At 42.7% G+C, this 24,511-nt stretch overlaps 2 protein-coding genes across 3 annotated transcripts; one reads left to right on the forward strand and one right to left on the reverse strand.

Moving 5' to 3' along the window:
* Window positions 1-1,363: 1,363 nt before the first annotated feature.
* On the forward strand, window positions 1,364-20,884 carry taok1b (TAO kinase 1b). 2 transcript variants are annotated; one of them, XM_083909069.1, is made up of 22 exons: window positions 1,364-1,613; window positions 8,290-8,358; window positions 9,163-9,421; window positions 10,209-10,280; window positions 10,498-10,599; window positions 10,707-10,752; window positions 10,906-11,002; window positions 11,107-11,220; window positions 11,571-11,662; window positions 11,868-11,961; window positions 12,488-12,569; window positions 13,199-13,366; window positions 13,585-13,791; window positions 14,032-14,166; window positions 14,319-14,555; window positions 14,634-14,762; window positions 14,954-15,037; window positions 15,161-15,280; window positions 15,365-15,604; window positions 15,722-15,934; window positions 16,099-16,281; window positions 16,444-20,884. In XM_083909069.1, exons 3-22 carry the CDS (start codon window positions 9,290-9,292, stop codon window positions 16,933-16,935), a joined length of 3,039 nt encoding a protein of 1,012 aa, XP_083765195.1. In that variant the 5' UTR covers window positions 1,364-1,613; window positions 8,290-8,358; window positions 9,163-9,289; the 3' UTR covers window positions 16,936-20,884. The 2 variants fall into 2 exon arrangements, with proteins under 2 accessions (XP_083765195.1, XP_083765194.1); XM_083909068.1 differs by lacking the exons at window positions 1,364-1,613; window positions 8,290-8,358; window positions 9,163-9,421 and having other exon boundaries at window positions 10,157-10,280.
* Window positions 20,885-21,426: 542 nt separating this feature from the next.
* Window positions 21,427-24,242, reverse strand: LOC310944697 (protein ABHD15; the record flags this gene model as incomplete). The annotated part of the gene is made up of 3 exons (XM_083910504.1): window positions 21,427-22,174; window positions 22,263-22,492; window positions 23,619-24,242. 3 exons carry the CDS (start codon window positions 24,240-24,242, stop codon window positions 21,427-21,429), a joined length of 1,602 nt encoding a protein of 533 aa, XP_083766630.1.
* Window positions 24,243-24,511: the final 269 nt, after the last annotated feature.

The following is a 24,511-nucleotide window of genomic DNA, read 5'->3' on the forward strand; positions in this document are numbered from 1 at the left end:
ATCCATTTGCTTCAGTGTACTTCTGTGCCTGGATACAGACCACACAGACCTGATTCTCATCATCATGACAACAGTGCTACCGAGCAACCAATCAAAGCCCTCTGAGCCCTGTTCTGCGAGCTGATTGGTCTCCCTGCTCGCAGCCTGTTGTGGAATGCTCATCTTTAACCTCTCTGCTGCCATGCACGTTATATACAGTCCACATTTTCCTCAATGCAGATTATAGCCCTGTGTGTGTAATCCTCTGAGATGTGATGTCATGCTTACGCTGATGAGTTTGAGGTTGTTTTGCATGTGGAGTATCAGCGTTATATATATATATATTCCTGTGATGATGTAGTAACCAAAGGCTTCAGCTTTAAGCATGCTGTCGCCACCAGTGTATTCGATCTAAACATCATTCTTATTTAAAAAGTGAGAGTGTCAGAAGACATCTGTCGTACACCACTGGATTTGTGAAAACAGAAGCATCAAACCCCCAATGGGCTGGAGTTTAAATGAGATCATCTGGCATCTGCACAACACTTTCCTGAGCACAGTGTCATTTTATTCCAAACCATAAGCTTAAACACAATTACATCCAGAGGTTTCATGGATTGCAAAATTACCATAGCATAGTATTGTAATAAGATGTGTGTACATATCTACTTTGTTGTTTAATTTGGTCTAATGTTTTGTTATATTGAAAGAAGATGTTGTGTAGGACAATAAAGTCTTTATTATCCCATGTTGTAAAATGACAAGTTTTTGTGTTTTTCTGGATTTAACCCATCCTTTACTAGGAACCTTCCTAGAATTAGGAGCAGTGCCCAAGCAATGGTTCTTGGGTACCTTTGCTCAGGGGTACCCCAGCCCTTTACCCTGACAGGGATTTGAACCAGCAACCCTCTGATTATAAGCCAATTTCCATGCACATCAAACATGCAGTTGCCAGGTTATACATCAGAACCAACCTGAGAGATTACAGTGGGGCTGGTGGGGGCACAGTTAACCCTGCAGCTGCACAGCATCAACGAGTCTCTCCTAAAACTGTCACACACGTGTGCTCTCATCTCAGTCCAAACCGACTGAACCGCTCTGACTCCGTGTTTTGTCGTTTCGTTAACTCATTGACTATTTCATAGTGGAATATGGGCATATACTCCACGCCGCCATTTTTAAGGAACTGCCTATCGAATACAGAAACTTTTGCTAGCTAGTGCTGAACGCTAGCTGCTAGCCAGGTGGCCAGTAGCCCGTCTGCTCCCTTGCTAGTCCGTTGTGACAGTTCAGGCTTGACAGCCATTCGCCCGGGTATCTGGCCGCACGTTAATTATTCGTGGCCACGGGGGCAGTATTGGCAACAAAACGGTTATTGCTAAACTGGACAATTCAGTAATACTTGGAGTCAGTGGCCGGCTGTACAGAATACGGCAATTGTGCTGTGAGATTAGCGAATTAGCACTGCTACTTGTTAGCCAGCGAAAGCGCAGTACTTGAACTCTGGAACTGCATAGCCTCGTCTGTGATTTAGCGTCAACCGCTTTAAAAGCTCCGCCGTGCCCGGGTCGATTGGATTTATCTGCCACTATAACGCCTCACTTCTCAACCCTATGTGGATTCGCTTTGACGAGGTGAGTTGACTGCTAACCCTGGCGCTGTGCTTTCTACGTGTTTTGGTTTGGTTTTACGTTAGACACACTACACATTGCAGATGAGCTGGATTTCCAACGGGATTAGCCCGCAAGCTAGCTAGCCAGCTAGGTTGCTAAACGCTTGCGAACCAAAAGTTGCTGTCACAACTTGTACGGTCTGTCGCTTCGTCGCATTTAAATGTGCCTTATTGTGCAACTTCAGTCATAAATATTAAGAATATGTCTATTCATTTTGAATGACACTGTAACACACCGTGGAATTATATCAATATTCTCAGAGGAATGGGCTAGCTAAATATTGGGGTGATGTGTTTGTTGTAAATAATGGGAACAGATTGTTTTCCTCGGATGCGTTAGCTTGCCGTGTTAGCTTGCTAATCCGCTTCATGCAACTATGGTTGAAACCAGTGCCACTCCCTCGTTTTTGTTTTTGTCTACTGTGGTTGTGCGTAAAGTGGAACTCGGCTATATGGGAGTTGTGCTTTGGAACTTTGCTCATCTGCAAGTAGCCCCATCTGTCACATACTGTTAGCTGCCTATGTGGCATTGGTCAAACATCCATCTGTGTGCCCGTGGAGCGTACACGCATTGTGACATTGTGTTTACAGGCAGCATTAGCTACAAGAGTGTGATAAATCGTTGTCGACTGTGCCTGCCGTTTGAAAGCGACAAGCAGAGGTCACATCCATCGGCCGCAGATGGCTGTTTTTGTTCACACTGACGTGAGTCGCATTCCTCCGTTTTTACTGTGTTGATATTGCGTAACAGTGGCTATCACACAGCGAGATTCTTTCCTGTCGCGATTATGTATGCCTTCACAGTTCAATTTATGCGTGACAGTAGATCTACACCGGGATTTAATAGGAAAAACATCTATATGAAGGAGTAATGTACAATGTTGTTGTTGTTCAAGCATCGCCTAGCATAAAATAAAGAGGTTGCAATTATGCTGGGGTGATCTGCTGCCCAGAGCTTGATTGCTGATGGACACAACATCTTTATATTATTTATATATACTAGCTCTCCCTTGTCTGCGAACCACTGCAGTGTGAGCAATCCACCTGTCTATGTTGACCGTGAATGTCCATGTTGTGAATGCAGCCTATGGTCTGCAGCTGACAGGCAGGTACAACTTGTCCTCTTACTTCCACATATTCCTGCGAGGCTGCCTGTCCCTGCTTTCGTGTGTTTCCAGCGACCTGTGCTGATCATCTCACCTGTCATTTGCTTATCTGTGTGTCTTAATGCTTGTTTACTGCAGGGGCAACATATTCATGAACAGCTCCCCTTGTTTACTTAAAAGGACTTGCTGGGAGGTGAGTGGTATGCAGCTGTTGTTGAGTGTGAGTAAAGCATCCCTATGCAGGGGAAGCCTCTGCAAAGTTGTGTTGTCTTTGTGTATCAGTGTTATATCCAGGGAGCTGAATATGGACACTGCTGCTTAATGGATTTAAATGTCTCCTTGGAAAAATAGATTAGACACTCGAGTAAAGCCTGCCATGTTTGCTAAAGTCTAGATCCAAGTTGGCCATTGACAGTGAGCCACTGCAGAACAAGGGCTAGTTCCACAGTCTGATCCAATTATTGCATCACAATTAAAAAAAAATTAATGTATTGAAATATGTATTGTACTTATGGATTAACTAGTTTGATGCTCATTTATCTCCCTGATTCTCATGTAACGCTTACATTTCAACTCATGTTAGCTGACTAAAGTAATGCCGAGTCAGATGTCGGTGATCTTTGGGGTTTAACTACTGTGTGTTGACCTACATGATGACTATAACATTCAGTGATGTGGTGTTTCAAAAAAAAAAAAAAACAGTAGTCAGGATGTTTGTGGGTGGCTGCTGAACAGAAACATAAGCATATTTGTCAACATATATTATGAATGCGTACCAACCTACTTTGACTGACTAAAAAGGAAGATCTCTCCTTTGTCCACATCCATCCATCCAACCACTTTATCATCCACATGAGGGTCATGGGTCACTGGAGCCAATCCCAGCTGACACAGGGCGAGGTACACTCTGCACAGGTCATCCTCTGTCCACATCATCTACGAATTACTACAAATGGGGTTGTGTTGTTGTTGACATTGGGTAGCTCGAGAGCTTTCATTTCCTCCACTCGGTGTAAGCCACAATCTGTTATCTGTCTGGGAAGTAGGAACATGGACACCCCACCCTCCATCTTGGGGATAGGAACGTGGTGCGTAAGCCATTTGAGCACATGTTACCAATATAATCAACAGTGTCTCTGTGCAAACAGCTATGGTGTTGTTTTTATTGGGCCTTTGACTCATGGTGTTTAAAAATAGACATACACAACCCACCTTTTCTCTCATAGAGACATGCAGTTCCTAAATGTCCTTTTTGGCTTTTGAGGAATTAATCACATTGTTACAGTGTTGCATTGAAGGATTTCATGTGGACCACTTACATCTGGCTCATACATGGTCATTTAATAAGGTGTCAGCTAAATGCATTTCTACTTAATTATTTAGCAACACAGCATTAAGCATTTTTGTGAAGGACATTTTTAAGATGTACATGACAGTGTGTGTGTATGTATGTTAGAAAATAGTGGCTTAGAACAGTGTTTCTCAATCCTCCCATCCCACTGCCATACATGTTTGTAGATGTTTCTCTGCTCCAGCACACCTGACTTCAATGAATGAGATGTTATCAGACTATAACGAGCTGACCATTTGAATCAGGTGTGTCAAAGCATGGGAAACATGCGGGGTAGTGGGTTCAGAGGACCACAATGAGGAGACACTGGCGAATAGCGTCGCGGACTTCGCTCCCCGTGAATGTGAGTAGACCAGAATGAGTGCGTGCATCGGCTCCAGTGGACGTGTCACAGAGTAGAGAATGTTGCCGTGTTGTACATTATTCGAAACCTAATATTTAAAGGTCCCATTTTATACCCTATTAACCCAAGTTAAACTAGGTCCTGGTGCCCGAATGAACATGTCTGTGTCATGCTTTAGTCAAAATATCATAAGGATGAAGCACAATAGCAGTTCAATAACTCTGCCAAAATAGCCTTTTTCAGAACGCTCGGTTTTGTGCCTGGTCATTTACATGTGAATGGGACCCAGGTAAACACACATCCACTGCTTCCAGGGGAGTGTCGCCACTTATCACCTATTGTCATGCACCGTCGTCACAACCCCCGCTCCATATACCCCATAGTAATGTCCGTTTACCCGTTGTTACTGAGTTTCACCGTAATGCATAGAGTGACTACGATTTTGGCTTCTCGCGATCATAAAAACATTAAAATCGAAGAAAAAAACGATTAATGCGTGGCGTGTATGTAAATTCCCATGCTATAAAACGACCCTGAACGCACCAGTGTAACTGCGGCTGAAAGTGACGTGTGTGGATCAACAACACGAGGAGAGAACGTGGAAACACAACAGAAAGGCAGCCTTTGGTTGAGAAGAAATGTAGGACAACATCTACATCTTTCTGCAGTGCTTTCAAACGCGTGCTCCTCATATCACCGATTCACACACACTACTCGCTAACTGCAGGCACGTAACTGGTGCGTTCAAGGTGTCCCTCCAGCATAGGAATTTACATACACGATCAACAACAAAGGGCTTGTGAACATTTTTTTCATAAATAAAATATATCCACTGGACGCACAAGTCCTCTGAGGCTAGAAGTTTGTGTAAAACGCTGTGCTCCGCTCTTCCTACCTCATCTGCACTCGTATTTCACAGGGACAAGGGGGAGCTACGGTGGAGCTGTGAAGTACTCTGCCTGGCGGGGTGCCAACATTCACGGTGAAATGTCCGCACTGTCGTCACTTGGTCGGGAGGTGTAAACATTGCATGTTTTATCGCCTATACTTACACAAAGTGGAACCACTAAAGGCCACATTATACTTCTCCGACTGCGTATGCGTTATCCGTCTGCGTCACCACGGAGACGCCCCGAGCATTTATACTTCTGCGTCGTGGTGACGGACACTCGCTGCAATTTCCCGCCCGATCAGTAGGGGTCGCTGCGCAAGGTTGTTCTGCTTCAGGCTACAGTGAGCAATGGCGTCCGAGAAAGAAAGAGAGCGAAAGACTGTTGTTGTTGAAACAGTGGCCGTTTCTCACTTTTCTGTGTGACGGAACGCAGTTTTAAGATAATTTGAGGCGAGAAATTGGCCATTTAGGGTCTAAACATGTGCTGTGTGTGTATAGATATGACGTATTTATAGTTCGGCAGCGGCGTTATCGGCGGGGATCAGCTCCGCCTCTGTCAGGACGCCCGGAGCGCACTAAGAGCCGGCACAGAGCAGCTTCGCTCAGCCTGTCCTGAGGACCAATCGCAGCTCTTGCCCTCTCCGTAGTCCCTTGACGGAGTGACGGACACTTAAAAAATATTTCGTGCACCCGGAGACGACGCAGAGGCTCTTCGACAGTCTCTGCGTCGACGCAGAGTCTCTACGTAGCCTACGCAGAGCACTTTACGCAGAAGTATAAATTGGGCTTAAAACATGACTGAGTCTTGTTTTTCACATTTTGGGGACTGGTATGGCGCACTGAGTCCCAAATATAAGTACTAAAATATTAAAAAGTTGATTTTGCACAATAGGGGACCTTTAAACGCTTTGCGTCATTCAAATTTGGAACGATGGCTAGTGTCCTGTGTGGTTACAAAGTCATAAGAGATATTTTTTTTTTTTTACTTTACAGGCATTTTAAAGTTTTAGAGGCAAATTTCACGCCAGTGTCTAATGGGTGCAGAAAAGAAAGGAGAGTACAAATTACCTAAAATGTAACTTGTAGGTTACCCAGGTGTGCAGAAGTCTAAGTAATTTCATCACACTTTCCCTCAAACTGTTATTTTGTGGTTGATGGTGAAGCAGAGCTTTGTTGCGTTCAGTCAATATGCTCTTGGGCTTGGTTTTAAGATGCTTTTCTCAAAATGCTTTAACACTCCCATCTTAGGTCAGCATTTTGATATAGCAGCAAGCAGGCGGCAGGATTGCTCTTGGGTTGCTCCTCTGTAATTGACCCTGAGCTGTGCAGCTTAGAGTTTCACTATGCGGGATTAATAAAGTGTTTGATTATTTATCATTTGCCTCCATTTCTTTTTCTTCCTCTCCGTGACACCCTTTGCTACTCAGCGTTGTGTATTGGCTTGTTCTTTATTAGGCTTCTTGTTCATTTTTACCGTGCAGAGGAAATCAATGCACATAATACATCAAGAGCAAATCCATTTTCTCGAGCAGCAAAGCAAAACAACTTTTGTTGCATTTCTCGAACACACTGTACCCTTGTAATAATGTGTGTGCATGCGTGTCTTGTGGTCGTGTCCATCTCCTCCAGATTTAGTCTTGTGACTAAGTGTTTGTTGCTGTTTGATTGCCTCTGTGTATCTGAGAGAGAGAAGGAAAAATATGGAATTGCAGTTCCATTGTGTGTTGCATAAATGCTGCAACTGAGCCATTATTTATGTTATAGGTTCCACCTGTGCTTTTCTTGTATTGACAAGTCAATACATGTTGTCCTTTAAACAATCAATCAATGTTTTTTACTATGATGACACAATTCAAGTTAAAAAAAAAAAGCTGTAGTTATTTTATGTTTTATGTTTTCTTTCTGCACAGAGCACACATTTTCTCAAATGTTGAGGAAATCCAGGCAAGTTGGTTTTCTCTGCTTTTCCCTGCAGATTTGAGAGCATTGTTCAAAATATAGAGCAGTAAATGTTTTGTAATGCATCGTAATTTTTAATCTATTACACAGTCGATATGAAATATTACAATATTTATTAGATATTTTTCCTAAATCATTCAGCCCTTATTCAATATTAACCCACCCTGCTTCCTTAAAGCAAGTTTATTACAGTGCCCATTTGGAAATGTTTTAGTCATGTGCATTTTGATTTCAAACTAGAAGAGTTGGAAGAATTTCTAGAAAAAGACGCGAATTATACTCTGTTCACTAGTCTTCAACATTTGTTCCCAGATGTGTGTTGTCCTCGAGGGCTTTGAGTTTCACACTTGTTTTTTTTTCAGCTGGATCACTTTTTCTGCAGGATAAACCTTGTGACATCCAGTCAACCTGTGGTATTAGAACAGCAGACATGTCTGTAATGACCGATGTGTGATCTTGCCTTCCCTTAAGTTTCAATGCGGACAAAACTTGTAGATCAGGTTAAATAGGGTGGAGTTATTCTTTAAGGCTGCATGATTCTGGCAATCTCCACTCTTTCTTAATAGATCATTCAAGACATTTCCAGGTTTGATGGAACACTGATCAACATTTTTCGGACCAAACAAGTACTGGATTAATTGAGAAAACAAATAGTTGACAGATTAATTGGGTATGAAAATAATTACAGTTGCAGCCTTAAACTAAATAATATCTGTAATTTTGCCTCGTTCAATTATCTGTGTGCCCTTTAAAGCCAGTACTTAACAAACCTCTTTGACAGATACCACAGTGTAGAGGAGTATTTCTCTTGATAAAGTATTTTTTTCAATCATATTATCAAGTCTTCTTGAGCTTGAGTTTCTTGAAAAATGTTTTTGCGTCTGCTTTGGCTCACTGTCCTGTCTCACAATCTTACTTTCAGTTTCTTGATTTACTCCAGGACAGTTTCATGCAGGATTTGCTGATCATATAATCTATTCTTCCCAGTATCTGTGCAGTGTTTCCTGTGCTACTGGCTGCCACACAATCACAATATGCCCACTCCCACACTAAACAGTAAGCAATTCTGAATCAGTGTGGTGCCAGAGTTTAGACTTGCAAGAGTTGCTGTATATGATTTTTTTGTGAAGTGATATAACATAGGAAGAAACCATAATTGCATGTTTGCTCCCTTCAACTAAATATTTTAGTCGGCTCTAACACCCAGCACTAGTTGTGTCTTTAGAAAGAAAGAGTGTATACTTAATGTATTTTACACAACAGTATATAGGGTTTTCACAAATTGGACAACAACCCCCTATAGTTACTACCTTCTTTTTCTCTAAGGTATATTCTAAAGAAGTAAAAACAGAATAAGAATATGGATTATTCGTACACATGCATTCATCTTCATGAAAGCACCTATTATTAATGTTTCATGCATGTTGCATGAATTAACAACAACACAGTTGATGCATGATCCCATTTAGAGTACACAGTAAAAGTCGACCTTAGGTCCACTAATTGATTCTGCCCCCCCCCCCCCATAACTGTCGGCCACCTCATACTCTAGCAGTGGGCGCTAAATAATTGATTTACTGTGGATATTTGCATCGCCCGTTAATTTCTGCAACTTACAGCTGTAATTATTGCTGAAGCAATCTGAACTGATGCACTTGCGATGACTCTGTAATTAGTAGATTATATTTGGGTCAGCTATTGATGAAGATTTCTTATCTCCATTTACAGTGTGGTCATTTCCTCACTTTGCATCAGCTAAACAAATTGACTTTTCTGTATAATGTACACAACTGTTGTTTTCGCCTGTACTCTCCAACACCTCTGTTTTTCTATATATTTATTTTTCTTCTGTCCATCCAGGTGCCCATGTGCTGATTCAACAGGGCCAACCATCTCTGCAGATGAATCTTCAGCTGCCTTGGTGTAGCTCAGCACCCAGATAGTCCCATCCCCTCTGAGTGGGTGAGAGGGGACTATATCATCCAGGATGCCTTCCTCTGTAAGGGCAGGGAGCCTGAAGGATCCGGAGGTGGCTGATCTTTTCTTCAAAGAAGACCCAGAAAAGCTTTTCTCAGACCTCCGGGAGATCGGCCATGGAAGCTTTGGCGCCGTCTACTTTGTACGGCAATTTCATCTTCTCACTGACTCATAACATAAAAGAAATGTACTTTGAATTGTCCTGTGTATAGAAATTGGAGACAAGGATGTGACGAGTAAAATGAAGGAACTGTTTTCTCACTCATACATGAGTTTAAGGGTGTTTAAGCACACATTAGCCTTACAGTTTACACCGATAAATATGCACTCCTCCTCCTCATAATTTGTTGGATCTGCTCTTTTTACAAACACATCAAACAATCCACGTATCTTTTCACACATATTCTGCTTTCTTTTTCATTAACAGCAAATTACATAACTCTGATATTACACTTTTGCTTTAACTGTTTTTAGATGTAATCTTTTCCAAGTCTGATATTGGCCCTCCACTTGATTATTTTGGCATATATGTCGTACTCCTTTCTTCAAATGACACATTAGCGAGGTACATATCCTGAGATTTTTCTCGTCCTTTTGTTGCACACTCTAGAAATAGAGGAATTGTTTGTTCTTTTTTATTTTGTTCAGTAACTCAAGGCCACTCCAGTCGGCAATCGAATCACGTCCAGAGTTCACCTCATTGACGGTATCTGTTCAATAAAGAACAAGAGACTATTTGTTGCAAGTTATTTTCAGCAGCCATTGACCAAATGGGTTAATATAGCGACATCAAAGTGTGTGTATCAGTGTTGTCTTATTGAAGAGTGCGGTAAAAAGGACAGGAGGTCTTGATAAACCACAATCTTTATATGAGTTATATGTTATATGTCCTGTATGGTATGTAATGCACTGAACTTTCTGTTTGTAAGGCACGGGATATACGCACAAATGAAGTGGTGGCAATTAAAAAGATGTCCTACAGTGGTAAACAGTCCAATGAGGTGAGACCAACTTAATACTTGTGTAAAAGTGGAATGTATTGAAATAAATCCTGTGCCCCGAGCTACGTATGAATTGCCGTTTCAGCTAGATCCCACTTTCACTGTTATTGTCCGGGAAAGAACTCATGATTTAAAATTGGCTATAACCAGATAACACATAATCTGTGAAGATAAGCAATGCATTGCATGTTCATTAAGCCCCTTCTTTCTTCCACAGAAATGGCAGGACATAATAAAGGAGGTGAAGTTTCTGCAGAGGATCCGGCATCCGAACAGTATAGAATACAAAGGCTGTTACCTCCGTGAGCACACAGCATGGGTATGTCACCTCGTACATGCTCATAATTTAATGGTTATTTCACTATGTAAGGCCCTTTTTTAATTTGTCTTTACCTTGTTTTTCTCGCTTGTGTCTGTTACTTTTAGCTGGCGATGGAGTACTGTCTTGGGTCAGCATCTGATCTCTTAGAAGGTGAGCAGATTTTTAACATTTATGGCTAAATCACACTCTTTCATGTCAGTGACTGTAACAGAGCCCTTTAGTGTCCTCATACCAATGCAGTCTTTTTACAAATTTAAACTAATTTTGTTTGTAGATGTCGGCTAATGATTATTTCTCCTTCAGTTCATAAAAAACCTTTACAAGAAGTAGAGATTGCTGCCATTACACATGGTGCTCTGCAGGGGCTGGCCTACCTTCATTCCCACAATATGATCCACAGGTGATTTTTGATTTTCCTTCTTTTTTACCTTTCTTGTTTTTGTTGCATGTAGACTGTACAACCCCCTAATCTGAAACACATCCCCCCCTCTCTCTCTCTTTCAGGGATGTGAAGGCAGGTAACGTCCTTCTCACTGAGCCAGGGCAGGTCAAACTGGCAGATTTTGGCTCTGCCTCCATTGCCTCACCTGCCAACTCCTTCGTGGGAACACCATATTGGTGAGTGAAAACTGAAAAGATATGAAGAAAGAAATGTTGTCTTTGTTGTCTCTAATGGACTGTATGCTAAACATGAGGATAATTTATGCGTAGGATTAAGAGGTCATGTTCAACATTGGTTATAAGCTTTTTGATGCTAGTTATGCTACTGCTGCTAAGTCATTAAAACTGCCATTATTTCTTTATCTTAAAATGATTATTGCAATGTCTGTTAGTTAGAGAGCAATGTTAGTTTGTGGAATCACAGTATAACAAACAGTCATTTTTTTACATTTAAGAAGGTGAGTGTAACTGAAAAGCTATTCAATTATTAATTTCCCCACATTATCTTCCTCCTCCACCTCTTCCAGGATGGCCCCGGAGGTGATTCTTGCTATGGACGAGGGCCAGTATGATGGGAAGGTGGACGTCTGGTCCTTAGGGATAACCTGTATAGAATTAGGTAGGTAACTATGTTTACTAAGCTGTAACTGCAGTATAATAATATTTTTATATTATATATTTGATTTTTAAGGTGCCAATATTAGGGTTCTGTTTGCCCCTTACAACGTATTCTTCTTTGTGCATGAAGAAGTTGTCCCTAAGTTTTTATATGAATGTTGGGCCATATCACAAGGCCGAATACTGAGTGTTTATTTCTGTTGCAGCGGAGAGGAAACCTCCCTTGTTTAACATGAATGCAATGAGTGCCTTATACCACATAGCACAGAATGAGAGTCCAACACTGCAATCTAGTGAATGGTAAGGTCTTACGCACACTGTAATAATTTTTTTTTTTTTTACATTGTTATTATATGTGCACAATTATTTTAGTGTGATGTTTGGTTTCTTTTACTAATTTTACAGAAGGAATTGCATTGAATCCCACAATATTTGGTTATAGCTATAGTTAGGATAATTTTTTTGTCATTATGAGCTTTTTAAGATGGTAGTTTTAAGCCAATTGAAGCAACACAGTGTAACTATTGCTGGACATGCTCACTCTAATGAAAGTACATAATGGCTGTTACATATTTTTCATACTTTTGTGATGATAGGGTTTTGTATGAAAATGCTCCAACAGTTTGACACAGATTGATTAAGTGCATTGAATTTGAAAACTGTCAATTAAAAAAGGAATGCAAACGGCACATAGAGCCGTTGTACACAGTTTTGTGACTATTGTGTATGTTTTACAGTTAAAATAATGACACTGACCTTTGTTGAGGCTTTCCGTGATGTTGTGTTGTTCTGGTTTGACCATCTGTCTTCATCATCTTTGTTTCAGGACGGATTACTTTAGAAACTTTGTGGATTCTTGCCTTCAGAAAATCCCCCAGGACAGGCCACACTCCGATGACATGCTGGGTGTAAGTGTTTGCACATAGTTTACTCTACTATCACACAAACACAGCTGAGTCAGTTAAAGATGACATGACCTCCTGTTATAAATCTCTTTTTCTAATGCTTGTGATATGTCGTTTCCTCATAAAGCTTTCATTTTAATTCAATAATCCGCTGCTTCCTGATTCACACACACTCTGATTAGTTTTTTTTGAAATTATGACCTCATGGTTATCTATAAGAGAAATCAAAATCACAATGAACCAAATAATAATAATACTGTTGGTAGTGCTGCTCCCGCTTCATCTGAGGGACACAATGAAACACCATGAAATCAGTTTGCATCTCCACCAGCAGGGGGCCAAATGTAATACCCACTAATTGATTCACGGTCTGTAATGGAAATGCAATCCCTAGGGTTCTACAGTATCTTCTATCTATCTATCTAACCCTTTTTTTTATGTTAAGTTCTAAAACTGTGCTGACTTTAACATAATTAAAACTTAGCAGCAAGACTTTTGAACTACTTCTCAGATTGACCTCCTTCGATTTAATTGCAGGACTAACTTTAAGCAGCAAGTACAGCTTTGATTTTTTTGTCCTAATAAAACAAAGAAAATAAATTCCATTTTGTTTTCCCCTCCTCTTTCTCCAGCATGCATTTCTGCAGCGTGAACGTCCCGACTCTGTGCTTATGGATCTTATTCAGAGAACCAAGGATGCAGTGCGAGAGCTGGATAACCTGCAGTACCGCAAGATGAAGAAGATCCTCCTCCAGGAGGCTCACAATGGACCCACAGCAGAGGCACCGGATGGAGACGAGGTGTGTGTCTGTGGATGTTTTTATGTGAAAGGAAAACAGTAGAAGATTTGTTTTTGAGAACAGAAATACCTTCAACCATGTAGAGGAAATAATTCAGCATGCATTGGTGTGCATGCGTGTGTCTCTGTGTCTTTCTCGTGTTCTCTTTCTGGCTTTTTCTCTCTCTCTCCCTCGCTGTCTCTCTCTCTTTCTGTGTACCCTTTTCACTCTGTCTCCAGGAGGTGGAGCCGGGCGGAGGACGGACAGGAACAGTCAATAGTGTTGGCAGTAATCAGTCCATCCCCAGCATGTCCATTAGTGCCAGCTCTCAGAGCAGCTCTGTCAACAGTCTGAATGAAGCGGCTCAGGACAGCCGCAGCGAGCTGGACCTGATGGAGGGAGACCATACAGTCATGTCCAACAGCTCGGTCATACACCTCAAACCGGTGGGTAAAGTGTCTCATGCACGCACCTGTGTAATTGTAGATTTAAGGGTCACTTCACCAATTTAGCCATCGAAGTTCAGGGGAGTTTTGTCATGTCGAAGGGAACAGCTGTGAAATATGTAGAAGTGTACCGTTTAGGTAAGGTGTGTTAAAGGGGAAAATTAAATATCCTGCCCTTTTGTGAATGTGTCCCTTTAATTACTGGATCTGAATAATAAGAATTCTGCTTTTTGGATTCAGGATGAAGAAGAAAGTTTCACTGGAGAGCAGGAAGCCACAAGTCAACCTTCTGAGCTCCAGGCAACACCAGCTCAGGTCCCGAGGAAGCACTGCCGCAACAGAGAGCATTTTGCCACCATACGCACAGCATCACTTGTAAGAGCATGTTTTTCCCTCTATGTGCATTGTTACCTGAGAAATGTTTGTGTAAGAGAGAACAAAGATATTGTGTGCCTTATTTGATTGAAACTCAGTGAATTTAAAAATCTTTAAAAATATGTCTCTACTGCTTTGTGTGCATCGTGCAGGTCACCAGAGAGATGCAGGAACATGAGCAGGACTCTGAGCTGCGGGAGCAAATGTCAGGATACAAACGCATGAGGCGGCAACATCAGAAACACCTGATGGGTCTGGAAAACAAGCTGAAAGGGGAGATGGATGAGCACCGCCTGAGACTGGACAAAGAGCTGGACAGTCAGAGGAGCAACTTTACCCAGGAGATGGAGAAGCTGCTCAAAAAACACCAGGCGGCCCTGGAGAAAGATGTATGAGGACATACTTTACACTGATGTCAAAGAAATTGCCTTTGGTGTTTCATACTTACTCATCTTTTGTTTGGTTAGCTGAAGACATTTACCAATGATGAGAAGAAGTTCCAGCAGCACATTCAGGTGCAGCAGAAGAAAGAGCTCAGCAGCTTCCTGGAGTCGCAGAAGAGGGAATATAAACTACGCAAAGAGCAGCTCAAGGAGGTAACCGTGAACTACTTCATGGCTTCATAACTTCATTAATAAACTTTAGAGTTTTGTGGTTTTGGCTTAAAATGATTCAGTCTAATTATAAGCTGTCAAGCTAGCTGTAGTCAACCCTAACCACGGACACCAGTTCCTATTCTTGTCTTGCTACATCGTCCACTAATGATACTGAAACGTCTTTGTGGCAGGAACTTAGTGAGAACCAGTCCACTCCAAAGAAAGAGAAGCAGGAATGGCTGTCCAAGCAGAAAGAGAACATCCAGCACTTTCAGGTGAGGAAGTCTGTGACAAAAACTTTTCCAGAGGGATTTTTCTCAAATTAAGAAACGGTTTAACACAATCAGCAGAAGCGTTACATACATAAAACTTCTCCCGTCCTCTGTTTCCATTCCCAGGCAGAGGAGGAGGCCAACTTGCTGAGGAGACAAAGGCAGTATCTGGAGCTGGAGTGTCGGCGGTTCAAACGCAGGATCCTCATTGCCAGGCACAATGTGGAGCAGGATCTGGCCAGAGAGGTACTCCAACACTCACACAGAGAACCACAGACTTCTGTGTATTTGATTTTGTTTCACCTTGCATTTTCCCCCCTCTTTTTTCAGGAGCTCAACAAGCGGCAGACGCAGAAAGACCTGGAGCATGCCATGTTACTCAGGCACCATGAGTCGATGCAGGAGCTTGAGTTCAGGCACCTGGGGACAATCCAGAAGGCGCGAGCAGAGCTGATCCGCACCCAGCACCAGACAGAACTCACCAACCAGCTGGAGTACAATAAGAGACGGGAGAGGGAGCTGAGGCGCAAGCATGTCATGGAGGTCCGACAACAGCCCAAGAGCCTCAAGGTATACATGAAGTGTTGGACTTTTTCAGTTTTTCTTTTTGTCTTTTCATCAGTTGACCCAGTGAAACCCCACCCATATGCTGTATTGTATTTATTTCTATTTATTCTGCTTTCTCAGTCTAAGGAACTTCAAATTAAGAAGCAGTTCCAGGAAACGTGCAAGACTCAGACCAGGCAGTACAAGGCCCTCAGGAACCACCTGCTAGAGACCACGCCCAAGTCTGACCACAAGGCGGTGCTGAAGAGACTGAAAGAGGAGCAGACCAGGAAGCTGGCCATCCTGGCTGAGCAGTATGACCACTCCATCAATGAAATGCTCTCAACGCAGGCTGTAAGTCCAAATATGTATATTTAGTCATGTGATGTCCCAGCACATTTCCTTCAAGTTATGTGACTTAATTTAACACATAAATACCATTAAATGAGTATAATTGAGTTAAATTGTGTTTCTTGTTTTATTCTCTCTCTGTTTCTCTTCCGTTTGCCTGTCCTTAGCTGCGGTTAGATGAAGCTCAAGAGGGCGAGTGTCAGGTGCTGAGGATGCAGCTGCAGCAGGAGCTGGAGCTGCTCAATGCGTACCAGAGCAAGATCAAGATGCAAACCGATGCTCAGCATGAGAAGGAGAGGAGGGAGCTGGAGCAGAGGGTGTCTTTACGGAGAGCTCTACTGGAGCAGAAGGTAAGAGAGACCCTGGATGACTTGTTTATTGTGTCAATAAATTATGTTAGATGTTGTGTTTTGAGTTTATTGCAGTCCCCCTTTTCTCACATGCCTTTTTTGTTTTGTGTGATTGACTGGATCTGTTTTGCTCTTTAACTCACACTTTGTTTATTCCCCCAGATTGAGGAGGAAATGCTTTCCCTACAGAACGAACGTTTAGAGAGAATCCGCTCGCTGCTGGAGCGCCAGGCCCGAGAGATCGAGGCCTTTGACTCAGAGTCCATGCGCCTGGGCTTCAGCAACATGGTGCTCACTAACCTGGCCCCTGATTCCCAGGGAGGCTGGGGTGGGGGAGGTGGAGGGGGCCAGGGGGCTCAGGGGGGAGGGCACTGGCCTGGAGGAGGGGGCCACCATAGTCATCACCACCAGGGTGGTTCCAGTTCACAGCAGCCTTGGGGTCACCCAATGCTGGCTGGGGGTCCTCCGCCATGGAGCCTCCACCACCCTGGAGGAGGAAGTCAGAGGGGGAGTGGGGGCAGCGTGGGAGGGGTGAGAAACAGCCCACAGGCTATGAGGAGGACGTCATCGGGGGGAAGGAATGAACAGGGCATGAGCAGGAGCGCCAGCATCACCTCTCAGATCTCCAATGGATCCCATCTGTCCTACACCTAGAACAATCTCAAACAAAAACACAGTAGTTGTCTAAGGGCAGGGTAAATACTTCTAATACATGTCCCGCATCTGTGGAAGAGCCACTCTGCATTTCCGCATGTGCGTACATGCCCCAGGGTTCCATTCATGTTGAAACTGGGATCCGCGTCAGTCTAGCGTATTGCGCATGCGTACTCCATATCACATTCCATTCTAGTTGCGAATATTTTCTCACCAGGGGGCGGGGTTTTCACCCTCCTCTGTATGTTCTGTGAGTGCGAGTTGTACATGTGTGGGTACCAGCCCGTCCTCATAGAACCTCAAGCGAGTTACCATGGTTGCTGTCTTTTGTCACAGGGAACACGCACAGTACGATCAGCACAGGTGTGCTAACGCTAGGCCAACGCAGTAATGGTCTGATGACTAAAGTGTATATCATGCGTACGTAAGGCCAGGCCCTTCACATAGAAAAACACTGTACACAGAGGCACCATGCATGCACACTTCAGAGTCTGGTTTCATCTCAGCCCAGTTCCTGTCTCGTCACCAGTGTTCTGCTGACAGCAGTCTGTGTGAACCTAACAGTCTTTACACCAATCCAAGATGGCTGAAGGCCATAATACAGTGCAATAGTGTTTTACTACAATAATAGAGTGCTATTTTATGTTTATATTTGCAATGTCGGTCTCTGTTGCCATAGATTCAAAGATTGTATTCATTTTAAATACCATGGAGTTTTATTATCAGGAGTTGTGTGTTTGCGGTATATATATGCAGTCACATGGTTGCATTCGGGGAAACCGTGCACTCGGTGTGTGCAATTATTTTAAAAACATTGAAATATTTGCCCTTTACAAAATTCTTCCTCGGTCTAAAGAGTGAAGTGCAGGCATTTAACTCGAGAGAAAGTTTAATGAGATGATTGTTTTTATGCTGTTGCAGTTGAATGAGAAGTGAGGAGGCAAAGTCGGGAGCGTTGAGAAGAGATGGTTTTAGAGCATGCGGTGAGCGTGTCGAGCAAAGGTTGTTGTAAGTCTGTATCTGTTGGTGTTTCTGACTTTATAGAACTAGTACAACTGCAACGGTTAGTTGGTTAATTTTTTTTAATGATTAAAACGAGCTCTTTTGATTTTTCAGCTTCTTAAATGTGAATTTTTTCAAGGTTTTTTGCTCCATATCACAAAGAAATCTTTCACTTAAATCTACAGATTAATCGATAATGAAAAGTCATCAGTGCCATGCGGTTTTGTTCGAGTATTTAATGAACTACAAGTGGTGCTGTAAAGATGCCATATTGCAGAGTCGGAGTTGTCTTTCCAAATATTCATTGCCAACAATATTGTGTTTTTATGTAATGAGATTGTAGAAGTTCAGCTCGTACTGAGTGGTCAAACAGATGCATCCATAGCTGGACTGGAAGGAGGGAAGCAGAACGTTGAGCTGTTGGGTTTCCACTGGCCTCTGTCCTTCACTCATACCTGCCCAGTGGACAGTCGCTCTGGGGATTACTGAAACACTTAAATTTAAGTCCATAAACATAATGATGAGGGCAGTTTTTCAGCAGCATCTAACCTCGAAAACTTGAATGGTTTTGAACGGTGTGTTCATTCTTTGCTCGTTTGTGGCAGTGTTCTTACGAGACACTATGCAGCAAAACGACTACCTCTGATGCCTCGTGACTAGATATTAGAGATGCACCGAAAATTTGGCCACCGAAAACCTTTAACATCGAAACAGGACGCGGCTGTCTATTCCCGCTTTGAGTCTGTCCAAGATCAGTTTGGAACACCAATAAAACGGTTCCAACAAGATGCGAGTACACGGTGGAACAGCACCTATTAAATGCCGGAAAGTCTGTTTGCGTAAAACTACACTTCATCGCGACTGTACTCCATCCTCATCATAAAGATCATTGATGTAGTGATAAAGCAGCGCGTAGAGACATGATCAGGCTGCGTTGGATACGGAGAAGCAGAAAAAAAAAGGCTGATGTGGTGATGCGATCCTCTTACATATTTTCATAGCTTCTTTAATTGATTTATTCTTTGAAGCATGACTGTTAATCTATACGATTGCAATGCCTTGACTTTAGTGAGGTAAGTATATACACACAGTCCCAGCCATAACAACAAAATTAGATTAAAAGAAACAATGGTCTAGAACTGACTAATTTCTTTCGATGTTTCGGACAACAATTTTCTTTTTGGTGCATCCCTAATATAGATTGAAATTCAAAGAGATCAGACAAAGAAATTCACAGCACTAGTCAAAATCAGTCAAAAATGCATAATTTAAATTAACGTTTTCATGGCAACTGGAGTTGGGTCAATTACAGCAGTCCAAAAATGTGTTGGAAGTAAGGAAGGAAGTACTTGAACTCTCAGCTGGTTGGTGGCTGCTGATTGACTCAGTGTAGGTTGGTGATGCTGTGATCTCCGCTGCCATGTCCCTGCAACCTTCCCTGGACTGACTGACACCCCGCTCTGTCTCACCCCTGGTGTCTTACCAGCTTTCCCTGCTTTACCTTCACCTCTCCCTCTGCTCCTCCTGAGCCTGGAGTGGACTTCAACCCTTCACAAAAAAGAAAAAGAAAGTATATATAAATGTATTAAATCTATATAGAAAAAAATAATTCTAGAGAAAATGAAATGATTATAGAGATAAAGTCTGAAGTCTTATTGTGAAATGCAGAGATTATGCATTGTATGATGTACAGGAAACCTGTTAATATTGTATATTTTGAATTTGAAAATATGGAAACCTAATCGACAAAACAAAGACGGACTCGTTTGTTGTGATGCGGATACAGTGACTTTTTTTAGGGGGGGCCAGCAATGGTCACATGTTTTGACTGTCTGAAAAACACACACGTTCTGTTGTGAACGATGACAACACAACTCTCGATCAACTAATCGTGGAATTAGGATGATTTTGCACATAACATGAAATCTAGCTCGGTGTAGCCTTTGATTTGGCGTGGGCTATGTTTTGCCGATATTCTATTACCCAGTATCGAAGAGTCAACCTGTTGTCAACTAGTTGGGCGTTGGGGAAAAGATGGAATTGTTCTTTAAAAATCTATAAAAATCTGCAGAACTCTTAAATATTTGGCTGCATAAAGAATATTTAGTGCACTCCACAACCAGAAATATTTCTCGCAGAAGACAGTGAAAATATATCTGTTGTTTGATATCGACACAGAGATACTCCTAGTTGTTGTGGGGTCCACTGATATAATTCTATGTTAAAATAATGTAATATGCACACACCCTCTTTTGGTCTGCGTCCACACAAAGCATTTTCACGCTGCACTTAAGTATTTGCCTTTTTTTTTTAATATTGAATTTACACCCGGATCCTGTTGTTTTCTCAGGGCTCGGCTCTGAAAGCATCAGGCGGTGGCTTAAATTCTCTCTTCAACCAGTACGTCCGTCGTCGTACTCCCAAACGCTGTTCTGTAGTCATTTTTATTTCCTTTATTACCACAGAGTGTCGATTTATTCTTCCCAACGATGTCTGCAGAGGGCACAGTTTTTTAAGTCTCTCTTGCGTTTACTCGAACCTTGGGTTTTGCTTTTATTTTATTATTTTTTGTTTGTTTGTGGCAGTTTGGGCAGAGTCTAGCTTTAGACTTCGGTCACTCTGAACTGGATCAGTTGCACTGATTGCACAAGTGATTGACCAGATTAAAGAGTCTACTGTGATCCCCCCCTCCCCCTCAGTGTGCTGAGGGACGGCTGCCATTGGCTGAGAGTGGACAGGGTCATGTCTCTGTACAGTCTGTTTAAGATTATTACTTTTATCTCTCCTGTCATTTGGTGAATCTTGCTGTTTTATTATCCCTGGTCCCTCAGACCTGTATTAAATTGTATAGATTGTGCAAAAAGCTGAATGTCACATAGCAAGGCTATTCCTTCAAGTGATTTAAAATAAAAATAAAATGTATAAAAGAAATTCAAAAACAAAGTTTAGGGGGTTAATGTAATATTTTGTTTGTAATTACTATTTTTTGTTGGAAGAGGGCTACTGGATTAAAAAAAAATCATCTGTAATAAAGTAATTTTAATATTTTCTTTGTGTCCTAGTGTTTTGTGCGAGGAAGAAAAGGTATTTGAAGCACACAGAAACGTAACGTAAGTGACTAAAACTGCTTAATCAGTTCTGGTTTACACTGCTTGGAATCTGTTGCATTCGTCAAGGTTTGTATGGGTAACAGTTTTTGAATCATAATGTATTTCTAAAGGCTTAGAACTGAAAACTACGTCAATATGAATAAATAAATAATTATAATAATAATAATTTTACACTTAAATATGTATAAGCTAGTAATTTACCACAACTGTGAGGTGCTGGTGAAGCTTGAAAATTGACTTTTGAAAAGTGTAAAAGGTGCATTCCCTCTGATTTATGAGTTACATAAATGCCAAAAGTGGATCTACAAAGTCTGGCAAACGTCATCATCTATGCTCAATTTACAGAAACCGTGTGAAGCAAAACACTTTTTCTTTCTCCTCAGCGCGTATAGGACCTCTTCCAGGTGAAGGTCTCCTCCACAGCACCTACGTTGCTGGATTCAGTCTCCTGTGATCTTGGCCTCCTCATAATCGAGGCTCTCCTTCTGCGAGGAAGGCCCGTTCCACTCGTCCTGTTCCTCTGCCCAGCCTGACCAGCATATTCTCCTTGTTCATCACCCCAGCTCACCTGAATCATCTCCTCACCTTTTAGGAAATCGGCCACCACTCTGAAATACTCCAAAACAGCAGTGTGACTCCAGAAACCTCCACCCACCTCCTCACTATTGCTCCTCTCCCCATCAGTCGTTTCTCTGTCTTCCATGGTGAATCCACAGTGCCCTCCTTTGTCTGTCAATGCCAGAAAGAAGTAAGGGTTGCTCTGGAAGAGAGGGATGGGTAAAGTGTTGACATGTGGGAGGAGAGGGTCGTCACTGCTGCAGATGCAGAGCACCGGCACGGCCACCTCATCTGCATCCCTGAGTGGTTCATTCCTCTCCCAGTAGCTGTCCCAGTCCTTAGCTGGTGAAGCTCTTTCACCCAGCATCCTCACTGCTGCTGAGGGCGCCGCATCCCAAGTGTGATGAGGACCTGGGTTCAGTCTGGAGTTTAAATTATATGTTGAAGATTTAGGAGTTTGCTGCTGATCCTGGGCTGAGGAGCAGAACAGAGTTTCTTCAAAGTCTCTGAGGGAGGAAGAGCTTAGGGCCTGATCCACGTCCAAGACTGCTCGGAGGGAATTTGTGTATCTGAAACATTTTATTATGATTTACATCAACACAACATTCCTATGACTTTTTCTGTTTGTTTTTTCTCCCAACCGCTTGTTCATCTCACCTCCTGAGCTGCAATTTCCGGAGAAACAGCGCCCCCCAGCGGTACATGGCAGGCATGGGTGTCTCAAACCACAGTTGGCCCAGAAGCACAGGTGAGATGGCTGCAGCTGCTGTCAGGTATGTGCTCGATCCACATTCACCCAAGTAAGAGAGGAGAACGCCTGAACCTGAACCCTCACTCACTGCCACCAGCACAGAGGACGGGTAGCAGCTGTGGACATAATTCACCACCTGAAAATGTAGGAAATCAATCAAAGTTGTCTAAAATTAAGTTGTGAATAGTTAATATAAGATATTTATTTTTATTAAAGATATATTTTGTGGTCTTAAGCATTAGGAGTTTGAAAAGATTGTTCCAAAGAAAGAGTCGCACAGACTTGGAGACCATCTCTTTGCTATTGAATTACAATACAGTAGTATCACAATGCAACTGAATCATGACAAAAGCATCTCATCCCAGCCCAACGATCGCTAACCAAGTGTTTCAGCACACTCCCTGTCACGTTTAGCTTTCCAACAACGTCTAAAAAACGTGGAAATCTGAAAACTTTTGAATGTAGGTAATCCTCAAACTGGTTGAGGGAGAATTTTAGCCTCAAAGACTTACACCTTCTGGGATCCAAGTCACTGTATCATCACATTTACATAGTCCAACACCCTCCTGGTCTAGCCATCAGTGACATCTGATATCCAAAACTATTGTAGTAGTTTGAACAATGGTTATCAATAGCAGGTCTCGAGATTATTATCTCCCTCTCCCAAGCACGTCGGGGGGACTACAGTGTCCTTCACAAAGAGGAAGGGTATTATCCTTCATTTGCATTTTAAGTTCAATTTCAAAAACAACACTCTTGTTAATTCATGAAGAAAAACATGGCAACGTTTAAAGGAAATGTTGAAAATCTCAATATTTAACAAAGGAGTCAGGTGTATTGACAGAGGTGCAGGAAGCACTGAACGATTTAGTGAACAAATCTTTTTAATGGACCGATTCCAATGATCCAGTTGTACCGAAAAACAACTGCTTTGCATTAGTTTGTGCGTTTGTGTCGCGCATAAAACGACGTCATGGCAGTTTTGTGCAGGGCGTGGTGCATGTGACGGCCCTGCCCATGTTGAGGGGGAGGTACTATAGAAACGACGTGCCTTATGGTATTTGTTGTGTCGCTGCGCACCATTGACGTGATGGAAGGGCTGGCCGCAAGTCGCTGTATTTTAAAGAGAAGAGAAAAAACCCACACAAGATGACGGTTTCTTCTCTGCAGACGTTTCCACCAGAGATACTATTTGTGCCAATAACCCCCCTTGAATATTACAGAGTGGCCCTTTATACATTATTGCAGTTTTCTCTCAGTACCTGTTCGAGATCAGTTGGGTCTCCAAACTCAGTCAGTCGTGCTGTGGTCATCGGGCATCCCGCCGTGCCGCGGTGGTGAAACACTGCAACATAAAAGCCCTGACGCATTGCCTGATGGGCCAGTGCCTTTAAGTGGGGGGTCATCCCCACCCATGACTGAGGGATGAGGACGAGGACAGGAGGTGTCGATGTGAAGCAGCCAAGGGTCTTTCCCCCCAGTTGATGCTCCTTCCTGCCGTCCCACCTTTTCCTGGCAACCTTCTCGCCCCGTCTCGGGCCCACAGCCCAATCCACGGCGACAACCCCCCCGTCTCGCATTAGCAGGTTCAATCTTGTGAACTGTATCGTGTCCTCAAGTTGATGCAACAGCAGGCTGCACAGAGTCTGGATGTGGGGGTCACCTTTGGGCCAGGAAGCCAGTCTCGGCCTGGCCAGAGAGACACAGTGCTGAGTCACATATTGGGCCAACGCGGTGGCTTTGCAGATGAGCCTGGGTTCTTCTTCAGTCTTCACATGTCGTCCTGTCCAGTGACGTGTGGTGGACCAGAGGACAACCAGGCACAGCAGGAAGAGAAAGAGGTACGGGAGCAAACGGAGCAAACAATCCCACACAAATAGTGCCATTGGTAAACACAAGGGATCTCAAGTGAGCATGAAATCCAGTGTTTTTCGCAGGGTTTGACTTTCTTCTGGGATTTCCTCACTAATATTCGACCCCCATGTTTGATAAACTCCTCCTACCTTGTTGCTTCATGCACCAGTACGATTTAGCCTCATGGGTTGACTGATGTTCTGGACGGTCCCCCCCCGTGTTTCTCCTCCCTCCATAAATAATTTACAGAGGACGAATACAAACTGAATGACTGCAGGCCACATAAACATGTCCCATTTAC

This window comes from Microchirus variegatus, assembly GCF_963457635.1.
Source record: "Microchirus variegatus genome assembly, chromosome: 2".
NCBI classification, from domain to species: domain Eukaryota; kingdom Metazoa; phylum Chordata; class Actinopteri; order Pleuronectiformes; family Soleidae; genus Microchirus; species Microchirus variegatus.

What these genes read in the sequence shown, in the direction of transcription:
- taok1b (XM_083909069.1), top strand. Translation starts at nt 9,290, where the DNA reads ATGCCTTCCTCTGTAAGGGCAGGGAGCCTGAAGGATCCGGAGGTGGCT. An exon ending in AGCAGGATCTGGCCAGAGAG is followed by an intron (nt 15,281 to 15,364) that starts GTACTCCAACAC and finishes CTCTTTTTTCAG; the next exon opens with GAGCTCAACAAGCGGCAGAC. An exon ending in AACAGCCCAAGAGCCTCAAG is followed by an intron (nt 15,605 to 15,721) that starts GTATACATGAAG and finishes CTGCTTTCTCAG; the next exon opens with TCTAAGGAACTTCAAATTAA.